Here is an 18922-nt window from a genome sequence, read left to right on the forward strand (position 1 = left end):
TATTTTTATATTTTTATTTTATATTATAATTTATATTTATTATGTCATATCATTTATTTTAAATATTTATTCTTATATATATTTTTTTTTTATTTATTTTATTAATTTTTATAGAAAATTTATTACTTATTATATATTAAGTTTTAAATTATATTTTTTAACTTATTTATTAAAAAAATATATTTTACTTTTGTTAAAAATATATCTGTCTATATTTAAATATTATTTTAATTTTATATTATATTTTCAACAGAGTTTTTATATTTTTTTATTTATATAATTGTTTGTATTTAATAATTTTTTATTTAAACATAAACTTTGTACATTAAACGTATTATCTTATTTTTTCTAAGTTAAGATAAATTAATAATAGTCTATGTTTAATTAAAACTTATTTACTTATATTTATTTTTATTTTATTAAATTCAATATTAATTCGTTATTATACACATGTTCTAAATTTTACTATTTGAGTTTTTTATATTAATTTTTATATATTCAATTCAAATTATCACTATCAAATAGATTTTTCTTTATTTTTTTTTAATTTATTATTATAAATAGTTTATTTAATTTTCAATTATTTTACTTTTTATTATTTTATTTTTTAATTAAATTTTTTATTTAAATGTTTTTGGATAATACAAATATTGTAGTATTTTTATTAATGAAGTTTATTATTCTTTTTACAATAAAAATAAAATTTATTAATAAAATATATATAAATATGCATTAAATAAATATTCATAAAGAACTATTTCAACTACAATAATTAAATTTTATAAGATCAAAAAATTAATTCTTATTTTTCATTTTATTTTATAAATATAAAATTATATTTTGTGTAATTTATATAAAAATATAATTTTTTTTAAAAAAAAAGTATATAAATATATAATTATTATTTATTTATTTTTTATATTTAATAAGTAGAATATTATATTGAATATATTTTATAATTCATATGATTTTGCTATTATAATATTAATTATTAATATTTTTTTTTTTTAATTTTTAATAATTATGTTTTACATTTCTATATTTTTTTTTATTTCAGTATAAGATTTTAACTTTCAAATTCTAAAAATGTAAACTCTTTGTATTACTTATAAATCTTTTTATAGTTATTATATTCTTTTATTTTATTTTTCAGCTATAAGCAATTTATTTATTTAATAGAACGTAATTTTATTTAATTTTTCTATTTTTATTTATATTTAAAAATGAAATAGTATAAAATAAATAGAAAAATAAAATATAAATAAATAGAAAATAAAAATTATTAAATATTAAATAATTTTTTTATCAAGAAAATTTAAAAATTTAATAAATAATAAATATCTTTATTTTTATTTATAATAACAAATTAATTATAAAAAATGTACTAAAACGAAGATAATCTATCACCTGAATCTAAAAAAAATTTAGCAAAATAAAAAAAGAAAGAAAACGAAATAAAGAAAAAATAAGCAGCAGAAGAATGGAAAAGAAAACAATAAGAAAAATAAAATCCTTAATAATAAAATAATTAATAATAAATTTCTTAATAAAACACATCATTTGAAGGACAAAAAGAAGATTAATTATAATAAACAGAAAAATAAACCAAAGTAGAATAACAAGAAAAAAAATATGAACAAAAAGCGGAACCAAATAATAATTAAAAGATTAAAGAAAGAAATCGTACAAGTAATTTTATTTCTCATTTAGTGCAATAAAAAAGCCAGACATATAAAGAAATAAGAGAAAAGTATTAAAAAGACAGACATTAAGTATTAATTTATAATAAATAAAATTGAAAAAAATTTATAAATAAATATATATATATATATATATATATATATATATATATATATATATTTAAATTTATTTTTATTAATCCATATAATATATAAATTTTATTTAGCATATCTTATTACATTAATCTTTAATTGATATCGGTTTAAAATTCAATAATAATTTAATAATGGGTTCAAATAAAAGATGTATATATTTAATGGAAGCTTTAAAAAAATTAATTTGCGATTTTCGAACAAATGAGCCAGATTTTTCATTTGTAAAAGAATTGAGTATATCTATTGATAAAATAATCAATTTCATTTAAAACTTTAGGGCTATATCTGAAGGGATGAATACTGCTTTTTAATATATTAAATAGTTAATTGGATATTTATATAATAGTCAAGTATCTATAGAAACCTAATAATAGTGGCTTTGTTAATAAATAAATTATTTTATTAAATAAAAAATATATAATGCTTAAGAATTAATTATTTAAATAGTATTTTTATTTATTTTAAATTTTTTTAATTATATAATATATATTAGGGTCTATAATTTATTAATAATGGCGATTATATTTTAATATATGCACATTCTTAAGTTGTTGAAAGTCTTTTAATTTAAGCTCATAAAAAAGGAAAATAATTCACTGTTATTGTTGTAGATAATCCTCCTTTTAATGAAGGGAAATAACTTTTTAATAATCTAACTAAGTAAGGAATTTAATGTATATATACTTTACTTTCTAATGTACCTTATTTTATAAAAAAAACCTCTAAAATTTTCGTTGGAGCTTCTTCTATGTTGAAAAATGGTTCTTTAGTTTCTCGTGTAGGAACTGCACTAGTAATTTTTTTATCAAAATATAAATATATATGTTTAATTTTTAAGCTATCTTGTGTTTCTAAAGAACATAGAATTCCTTTCCATGTTTTTTGTGAAAGTTATAAATTTTCAGAAAAAAGTTAACTTGATTCTTTATCATAAAATGAATTAAATGTATAAAGATAAACAACAAATATAAATATTATTGAAATCAATCTAAGATATGATTTAACTCCATGTTAAAACATTAATATGGTATAAAAAAAAATAATAAAAAATTTTTTATAAAAATCATAAAATATATTTATATAAAAATAATATATAAATTTATAAATTTATATGTATATATTTATTAATTTTTAATTATATATAAACATAAATAATTATATATATATCCTTATTTATAATTATTAATTTAACTATAATTTAATATTTAAACAATAAAATAATTAAATAATTAGGTTGTCACTGAAATTGGACCAGTTCCACCTACTTCTGTTCACACTATTATTAGAGAATTTACAAGTAATGATTATGTTGGGAAAATCGAATTACCTAAAGAATGATTTTTTTATTTTTTGTTTGTTTCTTTGTTTTAATTTAAAAAAATAATAATTTATATAGAGATATTTTAATTTTTTTTTTTTATTTCATAAATATTATTTATTAAAAATAATATTTTATTTTATTTATTTTTTTATTAAATTAATTAAAATAATAAAAGATATATTAAAATATATATAATAAATATACTTATTATCATAAAAAAAATGTTGAAATAAATATTAGTTAAAAATAGTATTTTTATGAGTAAAGGATTTTAAAACAGTATATATTTATAATTTCCTTAAAGACAATTAATAAAAATGAATTTATATTAATCTCCTTAATTTTCTTTTGCAACCATAAAAGAGAAAATGGAAAAAAAGCAAAGAGAAAAATAAGAATAAGAATTCAAAAAAGAAATGGAATTTATGGCTAATAAACCCGAGTTTACTATGTAAGATTACAAATAGAGAATATTAGATTAATTAGTGAAGTTAAAAAAAGGTTTGAAAGCGAAATTTATGTCAGGAACTGAAGAAACAGAAGCTGGTTTATTAAAATAAAAAACTATTTTGAACGCATTTTATGATGATGAGCTTTTAGATTTTAAAAAAATTAAATTTTATGAAAAAAGAGAAATTGCCGCCGTGACTTAATGCACAATTGAAGAAGTGAATAAATTATTAAATTGCTATTAATTTATGTCACAAACTCATAGATTTTTAAAAAATTTAAAAGAAAAAGGAATCACTTTGCCAGAAAATTAAGATGAATTTAACCATAGATTTAGATAGGAAAGATATATTCCGTACGAAATGAAACAAAAGCATAAAATTAAATAAAGACCTAAATCAAGAAGAATATATAAAAAATATCTTAAATGGGGAACTAAAAAATAGTTATGAAAAAAAAAAAAAATTTTTTTTTTTTTTTTATTTAAATTTTATGTTGTTTTTTTTGTTTTTTTTTTAGTTTTTAGTTATTAATTTAAAATATATTATATAATTATATTTATTTATATTTCTATTTATTAATATATTTGTATATATATTTATTATTATATATAAATATAAATATATATATAATATAAATATTAGTATAAATTATTTATTTTAAATATGAAAAAATTAATAGAAAAGGGTAAATAATATATAAAGAAAATAGAAGAAGAGCAAACTAAAAAGAAAAGAAATGACGATTAAAAAGAAGAAGAAGTCAAAACAGTCGAAAAAATTATTTCAAACTAATTTAAAGGCAGCAAACTATTAAATTTAAGTAGATTAATACTTTCTCCAAGTCCAATAGATGACGAAACTTTCTTAAAGCTGAATAACTCATTATATTATTCTCAAATTCCTGAAAACTACATATCGATAACATCTAAACTACGTTAAATAGATATGGAAATCGATTTTTCAAACGATAAAATACAAAATATATTAAATGAATAAATAATTCCTTAATAATAGTAAAAAAATGAATAAAATATATTATTATAAAATCCTCTTTTTCTAATCGGAGTAGTAGGTTTTCATCATAAAAAAGGATCAATAATAGAATTTTATTATCCTTCAAATATTCATGGATTAGATGAAAAAAAGCAATAATATATAAAAGACTGGTTACCTATTTATTGTATGCCGGATGCAATTCATAATAAAAATGAAGATTTTATTTATTTTACAATAATTATAGATGATGTAATGCTATACTGCGTTTCTTATTTTAAATAAATATAAGTAAAAAAGTAAAAAATAATATATATTTATATATATATAATACAAAAATAAATATACATACATATATATATATATATATATATATATATTATTTATATATATTTTATTTTTATTTTATTATTTTAGGTAAGTGATTAAATGAGATAAAACAATAAAGAATTAACCAGAAGTCATTTATAAAAAAGTCTTTTTGTACTTTCAACTTTGCCTTTATAAGGATATATAATGAGTCGTTTAGAACCTACTACAAGGGCTTATTTTAACCAAATAAATATTAATGATTATGAGATTTTAGAAAGTGCTTATTAGAATATGAACTAGAGTTTAAAAAATACACATAATTTAAAAGATAGTGAAATATATATAGGGACTCCTGTAAAAACTTTAGTTTATTTTTTCAAAGAGAAAGTTTTGTAGATTGTAAAGGCTATTTTATTGGAAAAAAGAATTATAGTGTATTCTTTAAATAGTTGTGCTTGTAGTAATTTTATTATTTCGATTATAAGCTTGTTTCCGGGGCTTTCTCATTTTAATTTTTCTAATAGTTTTTATATTAGTATTGTAAAAAAAGCGTTAAATGAATATGGGTTTCCTTTGAGGATTTTCAATGAAATAGATAAGCCTATTGAAATGTATTTTACAGTGTAAAATTTAGATTAAATCGAAAAATATAAAAGCTATTTGATAGGAACTACTAGTTAATTAATAAAAACTCATAAAAAAACTCAGGCTGATTTAATTATTGATTTGGATTAAAATTCAATTATTTATTAAAATGAAAATATAAAAAATTTACTTTAGTTAAACAGTGAAGAGAAAAAATTCATGGAAAATATATATAAAATAAGTAAATAATATATTTCGGAAGAATAAAAGGACTGGAAAAATATGGAATATTCAGCAACTTTTACATAGTTTGTGGGAAGTAATGACTGGATAAGGATTTAATTTTATGAATATTTTATTAATCTTGTATGTGAATTATAGATGATTAAGGGTAGGTTTGAATAGAAGAAAAATGAAAATTTGTCGAAGGATTTAGAAGATTTTGAAGATTATTTAGAGTCAGATGATGAAAGTTAATAATAAAGTTAAAATTATTAATAAATGAAAGGAGTAGAAGATGATAAAATTAAGTATTTAAAATAATAAAAAAAACTTATTAAAAATAGCTATAATTTTCTTAAAAAATATAATACTAAGTTTATTTTTGAATACTTATAAACTTAAAATTATAAGTTCTGGAAATAAAATCATGATGAATCTATTGCTTTGAGAAGTATTAATTCTATTGAAAATAATACTAAAGCAATTATTTTTTTTTAAAACGGGGAAGTTTATGCAGGAGGAATGTAAAATGGTTTAAAAAATGGAAAGGGTAAATAAATAATATATAAGGATATATATATATAATTATATATATATATATATATATATATATATTTTATTTTTAAATAATAGGTTGTAAATTTGATTAAATAGATTAAAAAATTGAAATATGTGAAAATTATTTAAATAATTTAAAATAAGGTCATACTGTTATAAAAAGTATTCGAAATTCTGAATTTTATTTTGAAGGTTAATACATTAATGATATGAGGGAAGGTTTTGGGAATTTGATTTTTGAAAATTAAAAATATACAGGAAATTTTAAAAATGATAAATTACATGGATAAGGATAATTAGTAAATGAAAATGACGCTAGTATATATGAAGGAGAATTCTAAAACAATAAAAAAAAAGGTATGGGAAAGTTTAAAAATAACGAAATTTGTTATATTGGATAATTTGAAAATGATTTATTTGAAGGTAAAGGATAAATAATATTTTCCAATAATGGTGACGTATATTCAGGAGATTTCAAAAAGGGAAAAATGCATGGATAAGGGGAACTTTAAGGTGTTTCTTTTGTATACAAAGGAGAGTTTTAAGATGGAAAATTTAATGGATAAGGTCAGTATGAAATACTGGAAAGTAAAAATGTATATCAAGGATTTTTTAAGAACGGGGTCTTGGATGAAAGCAAGTAATAAATTATTAAATATAAGGACGGAAGTATATATAATGGGATGATTAAAAATTGGGAAAAAAATGGAGAAGGAGTTCTTTGTCATGTAGATGGGAAAATAGAAAATGGAGTATTTGAAAATGGTGTTTTAATTAAAAATTGATTTTTTTTATTTTATTTTTTATTTGTTTAATTTTGAAAATATTATATCGTTTTTATTTTGATTAGATTTTTTTTAGTATTTTTTATATAATCTTTTTTTTTTTTTATTAAAAATAGCATTATTCATTTAATTAATACTTAACATATTTTTAATAAAAATAAATTACTTTACTTTTATTTTGTAAATAAAATTTTATAATAATTAATACAAACAAATGTCAAAGTTATTAAATGAAACAGCGATTTCATAATAAAGAGATGGTTAATCTTTATTATAGCCTCATTCTTAATTTGATAATTCCAAAGTTTTACATGTTCTCTAAAAGTTCAATTTTTTTGGAATAATTGCAAATAAAAGATATAGTAAACAATAAATATATGCTGCATTAGATAAAATAGTAAAAATAATAAAAATAATAAATAAATAAAAAAATAAATAATAGGTATGTCATTAGTTTGATAGAATAATAGGTTAATAATTATTTGAATAATGTTAAAAAGATTACGATTAAACAATATAAATAGAAGATTTTATCAGAGTATGTATAGATGGAATATTAATATTAAAAAATAAAATTTATTAATAAAATATTAGTATAAACGAATTTTAGAAATAAATATATTCAGCATAAACATTTCTTTATTAGTTTTAATAAAATCAATAGCTAAATTAATTTGATATAGAAATAGATTCAAAGTTATAATTAGAAATTATTGAAGGAAAAAATTTATATTAAGAATGGAATGATTAAGAAGCTCCTTATACTATTATAAAATGTGGATAATATAAATTTACATCAGGTGTTTCAAATTAAAATTAATAATGGAATTAATAATTTTAAATGTAAAAAAATTAAAAAATTTAAAAAAAAAATATATATATATATATAATATATATATATATATATATATATATATTTATATTTATATTTATATTTTATTTATATTTATATATATTAAATTAGACCTATTTTTATGGGTTCTGAAGAAATATTAATTGAAGTAGTTAGTTTCGATATATAAAAAAATGTTAATTATTTTATTGGCTAATTATCTATTCCTGTGAAAGATTTAAATCATTAAAATAAAGTAGAAGATTTTTTTTAATTATATGATAAAAATTTTGCTGAAATATAAGGAAAAATTAAACTTTCCTTACATTGGGTTTTTAATAAAGTTACTTATTATCAAAAGATTATAGATGATTTAAATTCTTTGATTGAATAATCTCAATTGGATATTGATGATTTTTAAAACTATATTAAAATGATTGATTAAATTTTCACAGTTAACCCTGATTTACATAATGCTATGTAACTTTAAGTTGAAACATAATGTTAAGGAGATAACCATAATATTTAAATTGATAATAGATAAACAATCTAAAATATGGTGCAAGAAGCAAAAATACCTTCTTGTATAAAATATTTGTATATTTTAGCTTTTTAATTAATGTTTTTTTGTTTGTTTTAATGTTTACATAAAGTTGCTTTTTATGATGTAATTTTCATTTTTTTTTTTTAATAAAAATAAAAAATAAAAAAGATTTTATTAGGAATATTTATTGTTTTAGGTTATATATTAAATTTTTTTGAAAAAGAAAAATTTTAATTAATCTTTGCTTTGACTGTTTTTTCGATTTTAGGAGACTTCACCTGGATAATATTTTATATAGAAGTAATTTTTATATTATTTTATATTTATATATATATAATGAAAAAAAAGGATTTATGGTATCCTAATAAATAAAAAGATATACATCCTTAATAAATGGCTTGGCTTTTAAGATTTACATTAATTTTTTGTTTTTTTTGTCTTATTATAAAAGTATTTATTAATTTATTATATTTTTATATTATTTTTTTTAAGATTGTATTATGCTTTATTTTATATTAAGTAATTGAAATTTCAGGAAATATTAATAATGTATATAATTTTAGCTTTGGAAATTTTCAATATGTTTTAGGAGGAAAAAATATAAATCCTTTTATAAAAAAATTAAATTAAATAGGAGAAAATCCAAATTGAAATTATCTAACAGAATAATTAATATAAACAACATACAATTAAAACTAAATAATTTTAAATGGGTAAATTTTAAAAACAAAAATTACTTAATAAACTTAAAATAATGTTTCTATAAATAATTAAATATAACTAGTTTGAAATATATGAATATATATATATATATATATATATATATATATATATATATATATATAAATAAATATAAAATATATATTAAATAAAATTTATAATTTTTTATTTTTTTATAAATAAAAAAAAAGATATATTAATAAAAAAAAAAAAAAATGATAAAAAATTCATTTTTAAATTTATTTAATATAAATTTAGTTTATTCTATAAAATAATTCCATAATACATTAAAAATCTAATCATTTAATGAAAAATAATATATTAATAAATTTTTGTACCTTATTTCTTAATAATTTACTAAAAATAAGGAAATAGAAATAAATTCTATGCTCTAAATAATAAATTAAAATATCAAAAACATCGAAAAACCTTAATCTTTATTAGCAATATTAGATAAATGTACAAGATATAATATTTATTTAGAATATAATTAAACAAAATAAATTCTTGATTAAAGTCTTTTATTGTTTTAAAAAAACGAAAATTTACTAAAAGAGGACAATGGAGATATTATGAGAGGTTTAATATTAGTTAGTGGATTAAAAAAAGTTAGGCATGATTTGTTCTATGAAAAAAGCATTGATTTAATAGAAAAAAATATAAATAATTTTTCAATTTTTAATGTTTTGACAATATGCGAGACTTTATTTTACAATAAAATAATATAAAATTTATCAAATAAAGATAAAATTAATATTTTATTAAATAAAATTTAAGATATTTCAATTGAAAATATTGAAATTCTTTCTTAAATTGGAAATTTGGTGTACTATATATAAAAGAATAAAGATTTATTAAAATTTTCAAATGAAGAAAAAACTAATGAAAATTAAATTTTATTAATGAAAAAAAGTCAATAAATAATGATTTAAGGACTTACTGGAATTAATTAAGAAAATATGGATATTTTAATGTTTTGTGAAATAAATAATAATCTATTATAATATTGTAATATATAAAAAAATAGGGAAATTATTCTTATTTAAAGTAAAATTAATAATATTTTAAATTAACTACTTTTAAATTTTTCATAATCAAGAAAATTTAATGATATTGATAAAACTATAAGGTATTTGAAAAAATATTTGTAGGCTCCTCCTATTTATTTAAATAACTATATTATTTAGATTATTTTTTAAACTTTTGAGACATTTAAACCTTAGAAAATCTAAGAAATTGTTCCTTTTTTATATTTTTTATCAAAAACAAAATAAAACTTTAAAATTAATTATGAAATGTATAAAAAAAAATATAAACAAATTAATTTTTTGTTTTTTATTTATATTTAAAATTTTAGAAATTAATTGATATAAAAAAATATTCCAGAAGAAAAAAATTTGTTACTTTTGTCTAAATTACTGGAAATTTTCTCTACAATTACGTTTAATAATGATGAATAGACGATTATAGAATTGGAAAATTAAATTATTAAATTAAGTGATTTTAATGCTAATCCTACAATCGCTTTATTAATAACATTTTAATCATTAACTAATTTATAAAAGGGATAAATTAAAACAATTAAATATATAATTAATTATTTTCTATATAATTCCAATTTTTAAAAAATAGAGTTCTTTGATTTATTAGTTAAGTTTATACCTTCTTTATCAATTTAAACTAAATATTTATATAAATTTACTACAAATATTAATATTTAATAAGCTACATTTACTGTTTAATAAAAAAACTAATTAGATAAAGAACTTTAATAAAGTAAAATAAAATAAAATAAATATAAAATAAAATAAAATATATATATATATATATATTAATATTACATTATATTATAATAACTAATAAATATAGATTTAGAAATTTTATGGGGAAAAATCGAGACTTACTTAATAAATTAAATCGAAAAAATATATTATGATAAATACCCTTAATTATTATTTCATTTTATATTCCCAAATTTAATAAACAATAACTACAGAAAACTTTATAAAATTCTTTAACAAAAAGTAGTTGATTACTTATAAAAATATACACCTAAATAAATAAACGATTTAATTTACTCATATTCTCGTTTAAATGAATAAAACTTGAATTTATTTTAATAAATAGTTCCTTTTGTAATAAATAAAACAGATTAATTTAATGAAAGAGAGCTTATTAACATATATTGGAGTTATGCAAATTCTCGAATTTTAAATGAAAATTTAGTTTAAGTTATTGAAAGTTACATTTCCTTAAACATAAAAAATGTCCAATTAGATTCTTTGATTTAATTTATGTATTCTTTAGGTATTTTAAGAAGATAAGTAAATTAAGAAAGTCAACTTTTTTAGAGTATTTTTAATTACTTGAATGAAATAAAAGATGAATTAATTAATTATTAATAGGCATTTGTTATTATCTATTCTTTACTATTGCTTGATAATACAGTTTAATTTAAATAGATTATAATAAAATTGGTTAATATTATTTTAAATGAGAGATAGAAATATATAAAAAATCCAATATATTTGAATTATTTGTATTAGTTTTTTATTATTTTGTAATATTGTTAAAATAAAATAGTCTTTGTTGAAAATATGGAACAAATTAGAAATATTATTATAAGTTAGAAAGATATATTAGTGAAATTTTTTAAAGTTAATAAGAAATATTTTAAATCAGAAATTGAAAAGTAAATTTCATAAATTATTCATAAAAAGGTTAAAGATCCGAATCCTGAAAATAATATATTAGTTATATAAAAAGTAAGTAATTTAAAAATAATTATTTTATTATTTTTTAATATATAAAGAATAATTAAATACCTCTAGTTTTTTATGATGATTTGAAATTATTAGAAGATAATAAATTATTTCCTTAAGAACAGTTAGTTGTACCTTTCACTATTGATTGCAGAAAAGGAAGCTTATGTTTTGAAATTAATGGATAATTTCATTATGTTGTTTAAGAAAATAATGTTTTTTATTTAGATGGGATTACTTACTTAAAGAAATAATTTTTAGAGAATATTGGGTTTAAATATATTGAAATTAAAAACTTTAGTTTATCCCATGAAGAAATAAAAGATAAATAATTAATGGAAAGAAAAGTAATAAGTATTATTAAAGAATAAATGTGATTTAAAAAAAAAAATACATATGGAAATTTTTATTATTTTTTTTTTTATTTTTTTATTTTTTTTTTTCTAAATTAAAAATCCTATTAAATGACCTTTTTTTTATTTTAAATAAAAAAAAATAATAATAAATATAATTATTTTATTAAAATATTTTAATATAAAAATTATAGAAAATAAAAAAATTAAAAAAAAAAAAAAATTAAAAATAAAAAAAATATAATGATAATAAATAATTAACTATTTATGTTAATAAGAAAAGAATAATAAATAAAATCATTAAAATTAATCAAAATTATTATAATTTGGGTTCTATGCTTACTTATTATTCTTAATTTCCTATAAATTTTAAGGTTCCATTAAATAATTATTATAAAGACCTTATTATTAATTTAGTTGATATAATTAACTATTATTGATTCCAAATTATTATCCAGTAATAGATTATTATTATTAATAATTTTATTGATACTAAGGTCCTTAAGCTTCCCTAGTTTATTATTAATAAAAAGAACTAATATTTAAAGGTTAAATATTTAATTATTATTAAAATGATTGCTATTAGTTTTATTATGGGGGAGTATGTTAAATTCCATGCTGTAATTATGAATAAGAATTGGGCTATTATTATTAAAGTTGGACCTATTAAGAATTACTCTATTATTTTTATGAGGGTTATGAATTTTTTTGACTTAAAGATGAATCACTTTAAATATTAGACAAATTTTGTTAATTTAATTATTATTAAGAGGTTTACTAATTTTAACTATGAACTGAATTTTAATTTAAATTTTAATTTTAATTTGGAATGCTTTATAAAGATTATTATTATAAAGATAAATGATTTAAGTTAATATTTTATTATGATAATTAAGATGATTTTTATAAAAATTGATTCATAATAGCTGGTTATTATTATTATTATTACTATTATTATTATTATTATTATTATTATTATTATTATTATTATTTCTATTTATGTTATTCCTAATACATTTTTGTAAATTATTTATTAAAATCATTTCTTCTATATGATAAAGACACTGTTTCTGCTATATGATTACTTTAAATAACCTCTAGCTGATTTCTTTCATACCAAAGTAGCTTTTCGTATTCTTCTAAATAACTTAATTTATTTTCGAGTTTACTTAATTATAGACTGATTAGATTTTGAACTAGTTTTTGTATCTTTTCATCTTCTCTATTTTGCAAATATTTAGCTCTATCAATTGTGTTTTTTTCTAATTGTAGCAATATCTAACCATCTATATCATTTACTTCTTCGATTTTATTAATTATTTTAGTTTAACTTTTAATATTTTTATTATTATTATTTTATTCGATTTCCATTTCATTTATCTTGTTTTCTTCTTATTATTTTACTTCTTGAATATTTTTCGCTTCTTGTTGAACTTTTTACTCTTTTTTAACAATGTTTTCATATTCTTGTTGTTTTTTGTATTTGTCTAATAAACTTTTAAATAAAGCAACCTTATTTTTATATTTATATATAAAATTAAAAATAAATATATTTATATATAAAATTAAAAATAAATATATTTATATATATATATATTTGTATTATTTATATTATTTATATATATACGTGTTATATTATAGGATTTGAATAATCAGAAAAAATATTCGGATCTTCTTCACATATTGTTTCGTATGGATATTTTCCTATTTTCTATTAATTGCTATCATTTTAGAATAAGTTCACTTTAGTTATATTTTATATTGGCAATTTTAAAAAATGCAAAATGATTTCCTCCCTTGATCTATTAGATATACTTTACATTATAGTATCCCAATTATCTTAATGTTAGTCTATAAGTTCTAGTAATTTATATGTTTCTTCATTTGTCCAGGGTTTACTTGTTTATTTAAGCTCAGAATTTTACATTTATTATTATTATTATAATTTATTTATTATGTCATGTTTATCGAAATCTTTATCACTTAAAATATTAGGGTAGTTATTATCTGTATAACATTTTACACATAAAATCATTCCAGGATAGTTTTCTTAAATTTATTTTTATTAAAACCATACAAAACCACAAATTATACCACAAAAATCACATATAGGTCTATAAAAAAATAATAATATATATAAAAATTAATATATATATATAAAAATAAATTTATATATATATTTATATATAAAGAAAAAAATACCTGTAGTTTTTAGATAAAATTTTAACTGAATTAATAATTAAATCATATTCATTATTTTCTTAATTTATACTTCCATTTAATTCCAAATGTTCTAGTCTTTCTATTTATATGTATGTATTTATAAAAGTAAATATATATAAATACTTTATTGTTCAGCAAATTTATATAAAGATTAATTGCCTAAAGAAGGTTTTTAAAGCAAAATTGATTAACTATTTTATTTTGGATCACAACTGAAATTAATTATACCCCAATGTTCCAAAAAAGCATGAATTCTTAATATAGAACAAACATCTCCTGCTAAATTTTTTCTACAGGCTGTTGCTGTTATATAATTTCGGGGATTTTCTCTGTATAACATAATAATAAAATTTCTGTATTTTTTATATATTTCAGGCGTTTTTGATGGTTTTCCTTAAAAAAATTCAGGTAAAGCCTCTTTTTCTATTTAATGTATTTTATCTAAATCTAACCTATTTTTATATTAATATTTAAAATAAAATAAAAAATTCTTTTTACCATCTAGAACATGAAGGTATAATAATTTAATATTTTTTTATTTCTGTTTAGTTAGTATTATTAAGATCTTATAAATCAAGTTTTTGGCCTTCTTTTTTATATATGAAAATATCCTTTTCTTCTAATTTTGCTTATGATTATTAACTTTAGCTATTATTTAAATAAAATTAAATTAAAAAAAACAAAAAAATAGAATAAATTAAATATATATATAAATATATATATATATATACATATATTTATATTTTTTTATTCAAACATTTATAAAGATATTAACATATTAATATTTTTGTTTTATATAATATGTTATTTTTATATAAAATAATTTACTATTAATTTGCATTTGGAATTTATGTGTTTATGTTATTATATTAAGGTTAATTTTAGTTTAAAATTGATTATTTTTATAATTATTATTATTATTATGTTTATATTTAGGGTAATTATAATTGTTATGATTATTATTATATTTAAGATATATTTATTTATTATATTTATTACTATTATTATTATTATTATGAGTTTTATTAAAGTTTTATTTACTCTTCTTTTGGCGAGTTTTATTGTTTAGTTTCACTTTCTTCACTTTAAGCTTTTTATATATTTTTTGTGTTTAATTTTTTATTTTATTATTCTTTGACTTCTTTCACTTTTTAATCTATATTAATTTATTAGTTTTTTTTTTTTTTTTTTTTTTTAATTTTTTACTTTATGGAGTTTGTTCTATTGATGTTACTTAATATCCTCCGCTTATTTTTTGTAGATTTATAATAACTTATTCTGATTTTTAATGTTTCATTTAACTTATATTAATAAAGATTTTTAATATTTTTTTTATTTATTTATTATTTTTTTTAAAATATAATTTTATTATTTTTTTTAAAAAAAAAAATTAAATATAAATATAAAAAAAAGATTTGTCTTTTATTTTTTGTTTATTTTTTGTTTATTTTCTTTATTCCTTATATAATAAGATAGACATATATAATAATTATTTTTATTTATCTTTTTTTTATATATTATGCTAAAATTATTTTATTATTATCTGACTTTTTTATTTTAAATTTTATATTGTTTTAATAATTTATCAATTTAAACTTTATTAATTTATTAACAACTATAATTTTTTTAGTTTTAATTAATTTTTGTTTTAATTAAATTGATTTTTTTTTCATTATTTTTTAATATATACAATTAATTTCTATTATATTTTTTTTTTTTTAATTAACCCATTTTTATAATAATTAAATAATCTTAAAAAAAAAAAAAAAAAAAATTTAAATTATATATTTTTTTTTTTTTTAAAAAAAAAAGAAAATTTTTATATACTAAGAATTAATCTATATAAAATATCTATATAAAATTTTTAAATACTTAAATTAGTTATAATATAAAAATATTTAATAAAAAATTCTAATTATTTTTTATTAAAATATTTGACAAATAAATACAAAAATTTTCAAAATTTTAAAAAATTGTGCCAAATATAATAAAATATATAACAAAAAAAAAAATTATATATTATTATTTTTGATAATAATAATATTACTGATTTTTAAATAAAATATATATAGTATTTATTATTTAGAAAAAAAAAAAAAAGTTTAAATATATATTTATTTATATAATATTTAAATTTTCTTAATTTATATTGAGATTCTTTTTGTTGTTTTATAAAATATTAATAATAAATTTTTGTAAGAATTAAATTAATAATTGAATTAATTAAATAATAATATTAATATAGATTTATTTGTTTTTAATTATCCTCATTAATTTATTAAGTATTTAAAATACATATTATTATTTAGACTCTACAAAATTTATTATAAACTTTTAAAAAATTAATATCTATTTTTATCATTTTTTAATTGTTTTTTTCTCACTTTTAGTTTAAATTTTATATTTTTTACAAAAATGAGTGTGTTTATGTTTTAAATCCATTATTTTTTTACTCATAATATGTTTTTATTTAATTAATTTCATTTTGTGAAGTGTTTTTTATCTTTTTTTAAAGTTAGAAAATTATCTCATTTTTCTTTTCTAATTAATCTTTTAAAAATCTTACTTATACTGTATAATCTAAGATTAAATATTTTAATAAATTTTTATTATCTTGTAAAATATTTATTGACTATTAAAACTTTTAAATATTATTTTGTCTATAAATTAAAGAAAAAGAAAAAAATTATTATATATTACTTTTAAAATATTGTATTTATTTTTTTAATTTTTTTATATAAAGATTATTTTCTATTAATTCTTTTTTACATTATACATATTATAATTTAGTTTAATGAATTTCTTCTTAATAATTTGCCTTTATTTGTTAAAAATAATTACAATTATAATTATATTATATTATACTATAACTATAATTATATTTATCTTACTAATAACTAATTACAATAATTTATAATTTCTTGTTATTTTTATTTATATATATAAAGTGAATTTTTTAATTTTTTATTTTATTTTTTTTACTAAAAACAATTTTTTATTTGATTTTTATTTTATTTTAATACTTAAGATTTTAAATCAATATTTTCTTATTAAATATATTTAATATACATTCCATTTTTCTATTTATTTTATCCCAAAATTTATAATTTTTCTATATTTATATTATCTAAATTATAATTATATTCGCTATTTGTTTAAACAAATCTTTTAAATTTTTACTAATAAATATATAAGATAATAAATAATACAACAACAAAAATAAAAAAAATTAAACTTATTAAGTAAATTATGTTTTTAATTATTTTTCATCATCAAATTACATATTAAAATCTTCATCATTTAATTCGGTTCTTATAGAATTAAGATTTAGTTTGTTATTTTATAAATTGTTTTATATTTAATTTTATAAATTAAAAACTTATTACTAAGACTATTCAATTTTTTCCTCTAATTATAAAATTTTATGAAATTATTTTTAAATAAGATTTTCTTATTGATCAATTTTTTCTTATAATTCAATATTTTCTTTCTTGATAAAAAACAGTTAATTTTAATGATTTATATTTTTCCTTTTTAAAGCTTAAAAATCAAGTTTTCATTTTCTTAATTTCCTTTTTCTTGAGCTTATTTTAAGATGTTTTTATTTTTCTTTATATTTCCCTTTTTTAATTTCAAATTATTTATTTTTTTCTTACGAAAAATTATTCTTATTAAATTTTTTATATTTCTAATTATATTTGTAATTTTTATAATTCCTGTTTATAATTTTAGATTTAAATTATATATTCAGTTTCTTTTATTTATTATTCAGTTATTTTTTCCTCCAAAAGACTAATTGATTTTATCTTTTTTTAATCTTTTTCTAAATTTTATTACATTATTTAATTCTATACATTTTGCTCTTGGAAGTCTTATAGTTTTTACTCATATATACTTTATTATAATTAATATTAATCCATTTTTTATTCATATTAATTTATTTTTTATTCATATTAGTTTCTTAATTATATAAAATGTTACGCTTCTTCTATTTCTTCATTTAATTGCATTATATCTTGTTTTTATTTCGGTTATAGTATTTATTGCGATTTCTTTTATTTATTCTATTTTCTATTCTAAATCTTAATTTTTCTATTCAAATGATTTATTTTAATTTTATAATAGAATACACATTTCGAATATTTTATCCTTTATTTATTCTATGAAAAAGAAGGCATTTTTTTTTATTATTATAATATCTAATTGATTAACTTTATCTTTTAAGTATTTATTTTTTTATTATATTTATGTCATTTAATTTTCGTTAAAATGTCGAGAAATTTAATGTTCGGAATTACTTTATGAAATCGTATTAATTTAATTCTTTTTTTTATAAAAAAAATAAAAATTTAAAGAAATTATTAATATCATATATTAATTTATAATTATATTTAAATAATTCTAATTATTTGAACAACAACAATA

The 18922-nt window shown here is 15.5% G+C and overlaps 4 protein-coding genes across 4 annotated transcripts, besides 45 other annotated features; 3 read left to right on the forward strand and 1 right to left on the reverse strand. All coding sequences in view use genetic code 6, as the record gives it.

Moving 5' to 3' along the window:
- The first annotated feature begins 3 nt into the window (after positions 1-3).
- Positions 4-112: a microsatellite.
- A 467-nt stretch (positions 113-579) lies between these two features.
- Positions 580-610: a microsatellite.
- Positions 603-636: a microsatellite.
- Positions 637-984: 348 nt separating this feature from the next.
- Positions 985-1030: a microsatellite.
- Positions 1031-1235: 205 nt separating this feature from the next.
- Positions 1236-1277: a microsatellite.
- Positions 1237-1289: a microsatellite.
- Positions 1290-1503: 214 nt separating this feature from the next.
- Positions 1504-1550: a microsatellite.
- A 26-nt stretch (positions 1551-1576) lies between these two features.
- On the forward strand, positions 1577-3173 carry IMG5_106300 (hypothetical protein; the record flags this gene model as incomplete). Its single annotated transcript, XM_004035016.1, has 5 exons — positions 1577-1772; positions 1907-2281; positions 2329-2628; positions 2674-2862; positions 3069-3173. Coding segments are annotated over 5 exons (1164 nt in total), but the record flags the coding sequence as incomplete, so codon positions are not given.
- Positions 1786-1859: a microsatellite.
- Positions 1817-1860: a microsatellite.
- Positions 2871-2936: a microsatellite.
- Positions 2871-2939: a microsatellite.
- Positions 2922-2979: a microsatellite.
- A 351-nt stretch (positions 3174-3524) lies between the features above and the next one.
- Positions 3525-3972, forward strand: IMG5_106310 (hypothetical protein; the record flags this gene model as incomplete). Its single annotated transcript, XM_004035017.1, has 2 exons — positions 3525-3824; positions 3892-3972. The coding sequence occupies 2 exons, from the start codon at positions 3525-3527 to the stop codon at positions 3970-3972; spliced, it is 381 nt and encodes a 126-aa protein (XP_004035065.1).
- Positions 3973-4211: 239 nt separating this feature from the next.
- Positions 4212-4247: a microsatellite.
- Positions 4215-4257: a microsatellite.
- Positions 4258-4421: 164 nt separating this feature from the next.
- IMG5_106320 (hypothetical protein) lies at positions 4422-7063 on the forward strand (the record flags this gene model as incomplete). The annotated part of the gene is made up of 3 exons (XM_004035018.1): positions 4422-4900; positions 5024-6270; positions 6354-7063. Exons 1-3 carry the CDS (start codon positions 4554-4556, stop codon positions 7061-7063), a joined length of 2304 nt encoding a protein of 767 aa, XP_004035066.1. The 5' UTR covers positions 4422-4553.
- Positions 4911-4994: a microsatellite.
- Positions 6282-6334: a microsatellite.
- Positions 6292-6335: a microsatellite.
- A 391-nt stretch (positions 7064-7454) lies between the features above and the next one.
- Positions 7455-7504: a microsatellite.
- Positions 7465-7504: a microsatellite.
- A 431-nt stretch (positions 7505-7935) lies between these two features.
- Positions 7936-8019: a microsatellite.
- A 1210-nt stretch (positions 8020-9229) lies between these two features.
- Positions 9230-9303: a microsatellite.
- Positions 9238-9304: a microsatellite.
- Positions 9305-10929: 1625 nt separating this feature from the next.
- Positions 10930-10974: a microsatellite.
- Positions 10937-10980: a microsatellite.
- A 1343-nt stretch (positions 10981-12323) lies between these two features.
- Positions 12324-12364: a microsatellite.
- Positions 12325-12363: a microsatellite.
- Positions 12325-12364: a microsatellite.
- An 88-nt stretch (positions 12365-12452) lies between these two features.
- Positions 12453-12514: a microsatellite.
- Positions 12453-12518: a microsatellite.
- Positions 12519-13204: 686 nt separating this feature from the next.
- Positions 13205-13266: a microsatellite.
- Positions 13267-13733: 467 nt separating this feature from the next.
- IMG5_106330 (swi snf and rsc complex subunit ssr2, putative) lies at positions 13734-15230 on the reverse strand (the record flags this gene model as incomplete). The annotated part of the gene is made up of 3 exons (XM_004035019.1): positions 13734-14388; positions 14477-14567; positions 14621-15230. The coding sequence occupies 3 exons, from the start codon at positions 15228-15230 to the stop codon at positions 13734-13736; spliced, it is 1356 nt and encodes a 451-aa protein (XP_004035067.1).
- Positions 13795-13864: a microsatellite.
- Positions 13853-13895: a microsatellite.
- Positions 14390-14453: a microsatellite.
- Positions 15199-15240: a microsatellite.
- A 678-nt stretch (positions 15241-15918) lies between these two features.
- Positions 15919-15948: a microsatellite.
- A 172-nt stretch (positions 15949-16120) lies between these two features.
- Positions 16121-16153: a microsatellite.
- Positions 16132-16172: a microsatellite.
- Positions 16173-16333: 161 nt separating this feature from the next.
- Positions 16334-16359: a microsatellite.
- A 152-nt stretch (positions 16360-16511) lies between these two features.
- Positions 16512-16565: a microsatellite.
- Positions 16566-16696: 131 nt separating this feature from the next.
- Positions 16697-16729: a microsatellite.
- Positions 16730-17341: 612 nt separating this feature from the next.
- Positions 17342-17397: a microsatellite.
- Positions 17398-18405: 1008 nt separating this feature from the next.
- Positions 18406-18453: a microsatellite.
- Positions 18421-18466: a microsatellite.
- Positions 18467-18557: 91 nt separating this feature from the next.
- Positions 18558-18609: a microsatellite.
- Positions 18565-18609: a microsatellite.
- Positions 18610-18922: the final 313 nt, after the last annotated feature.

The sequence above is a fragment of the Ichthyophthirius multifiliis genome (genome assembly GCF_000220395.1).
Source record: "Ichthyophthirius multifiliis unplaced genomic scaffold scaff_1120509250879, whole genome shotgun sequence".
Classification (NCBI taxonomy): domain Eukaryota; phylum Ciliophora; class Oligohymenophorea; order Hymenostomatida; genus Ichthyophthirius; species Ichthyophthirius multifiliis.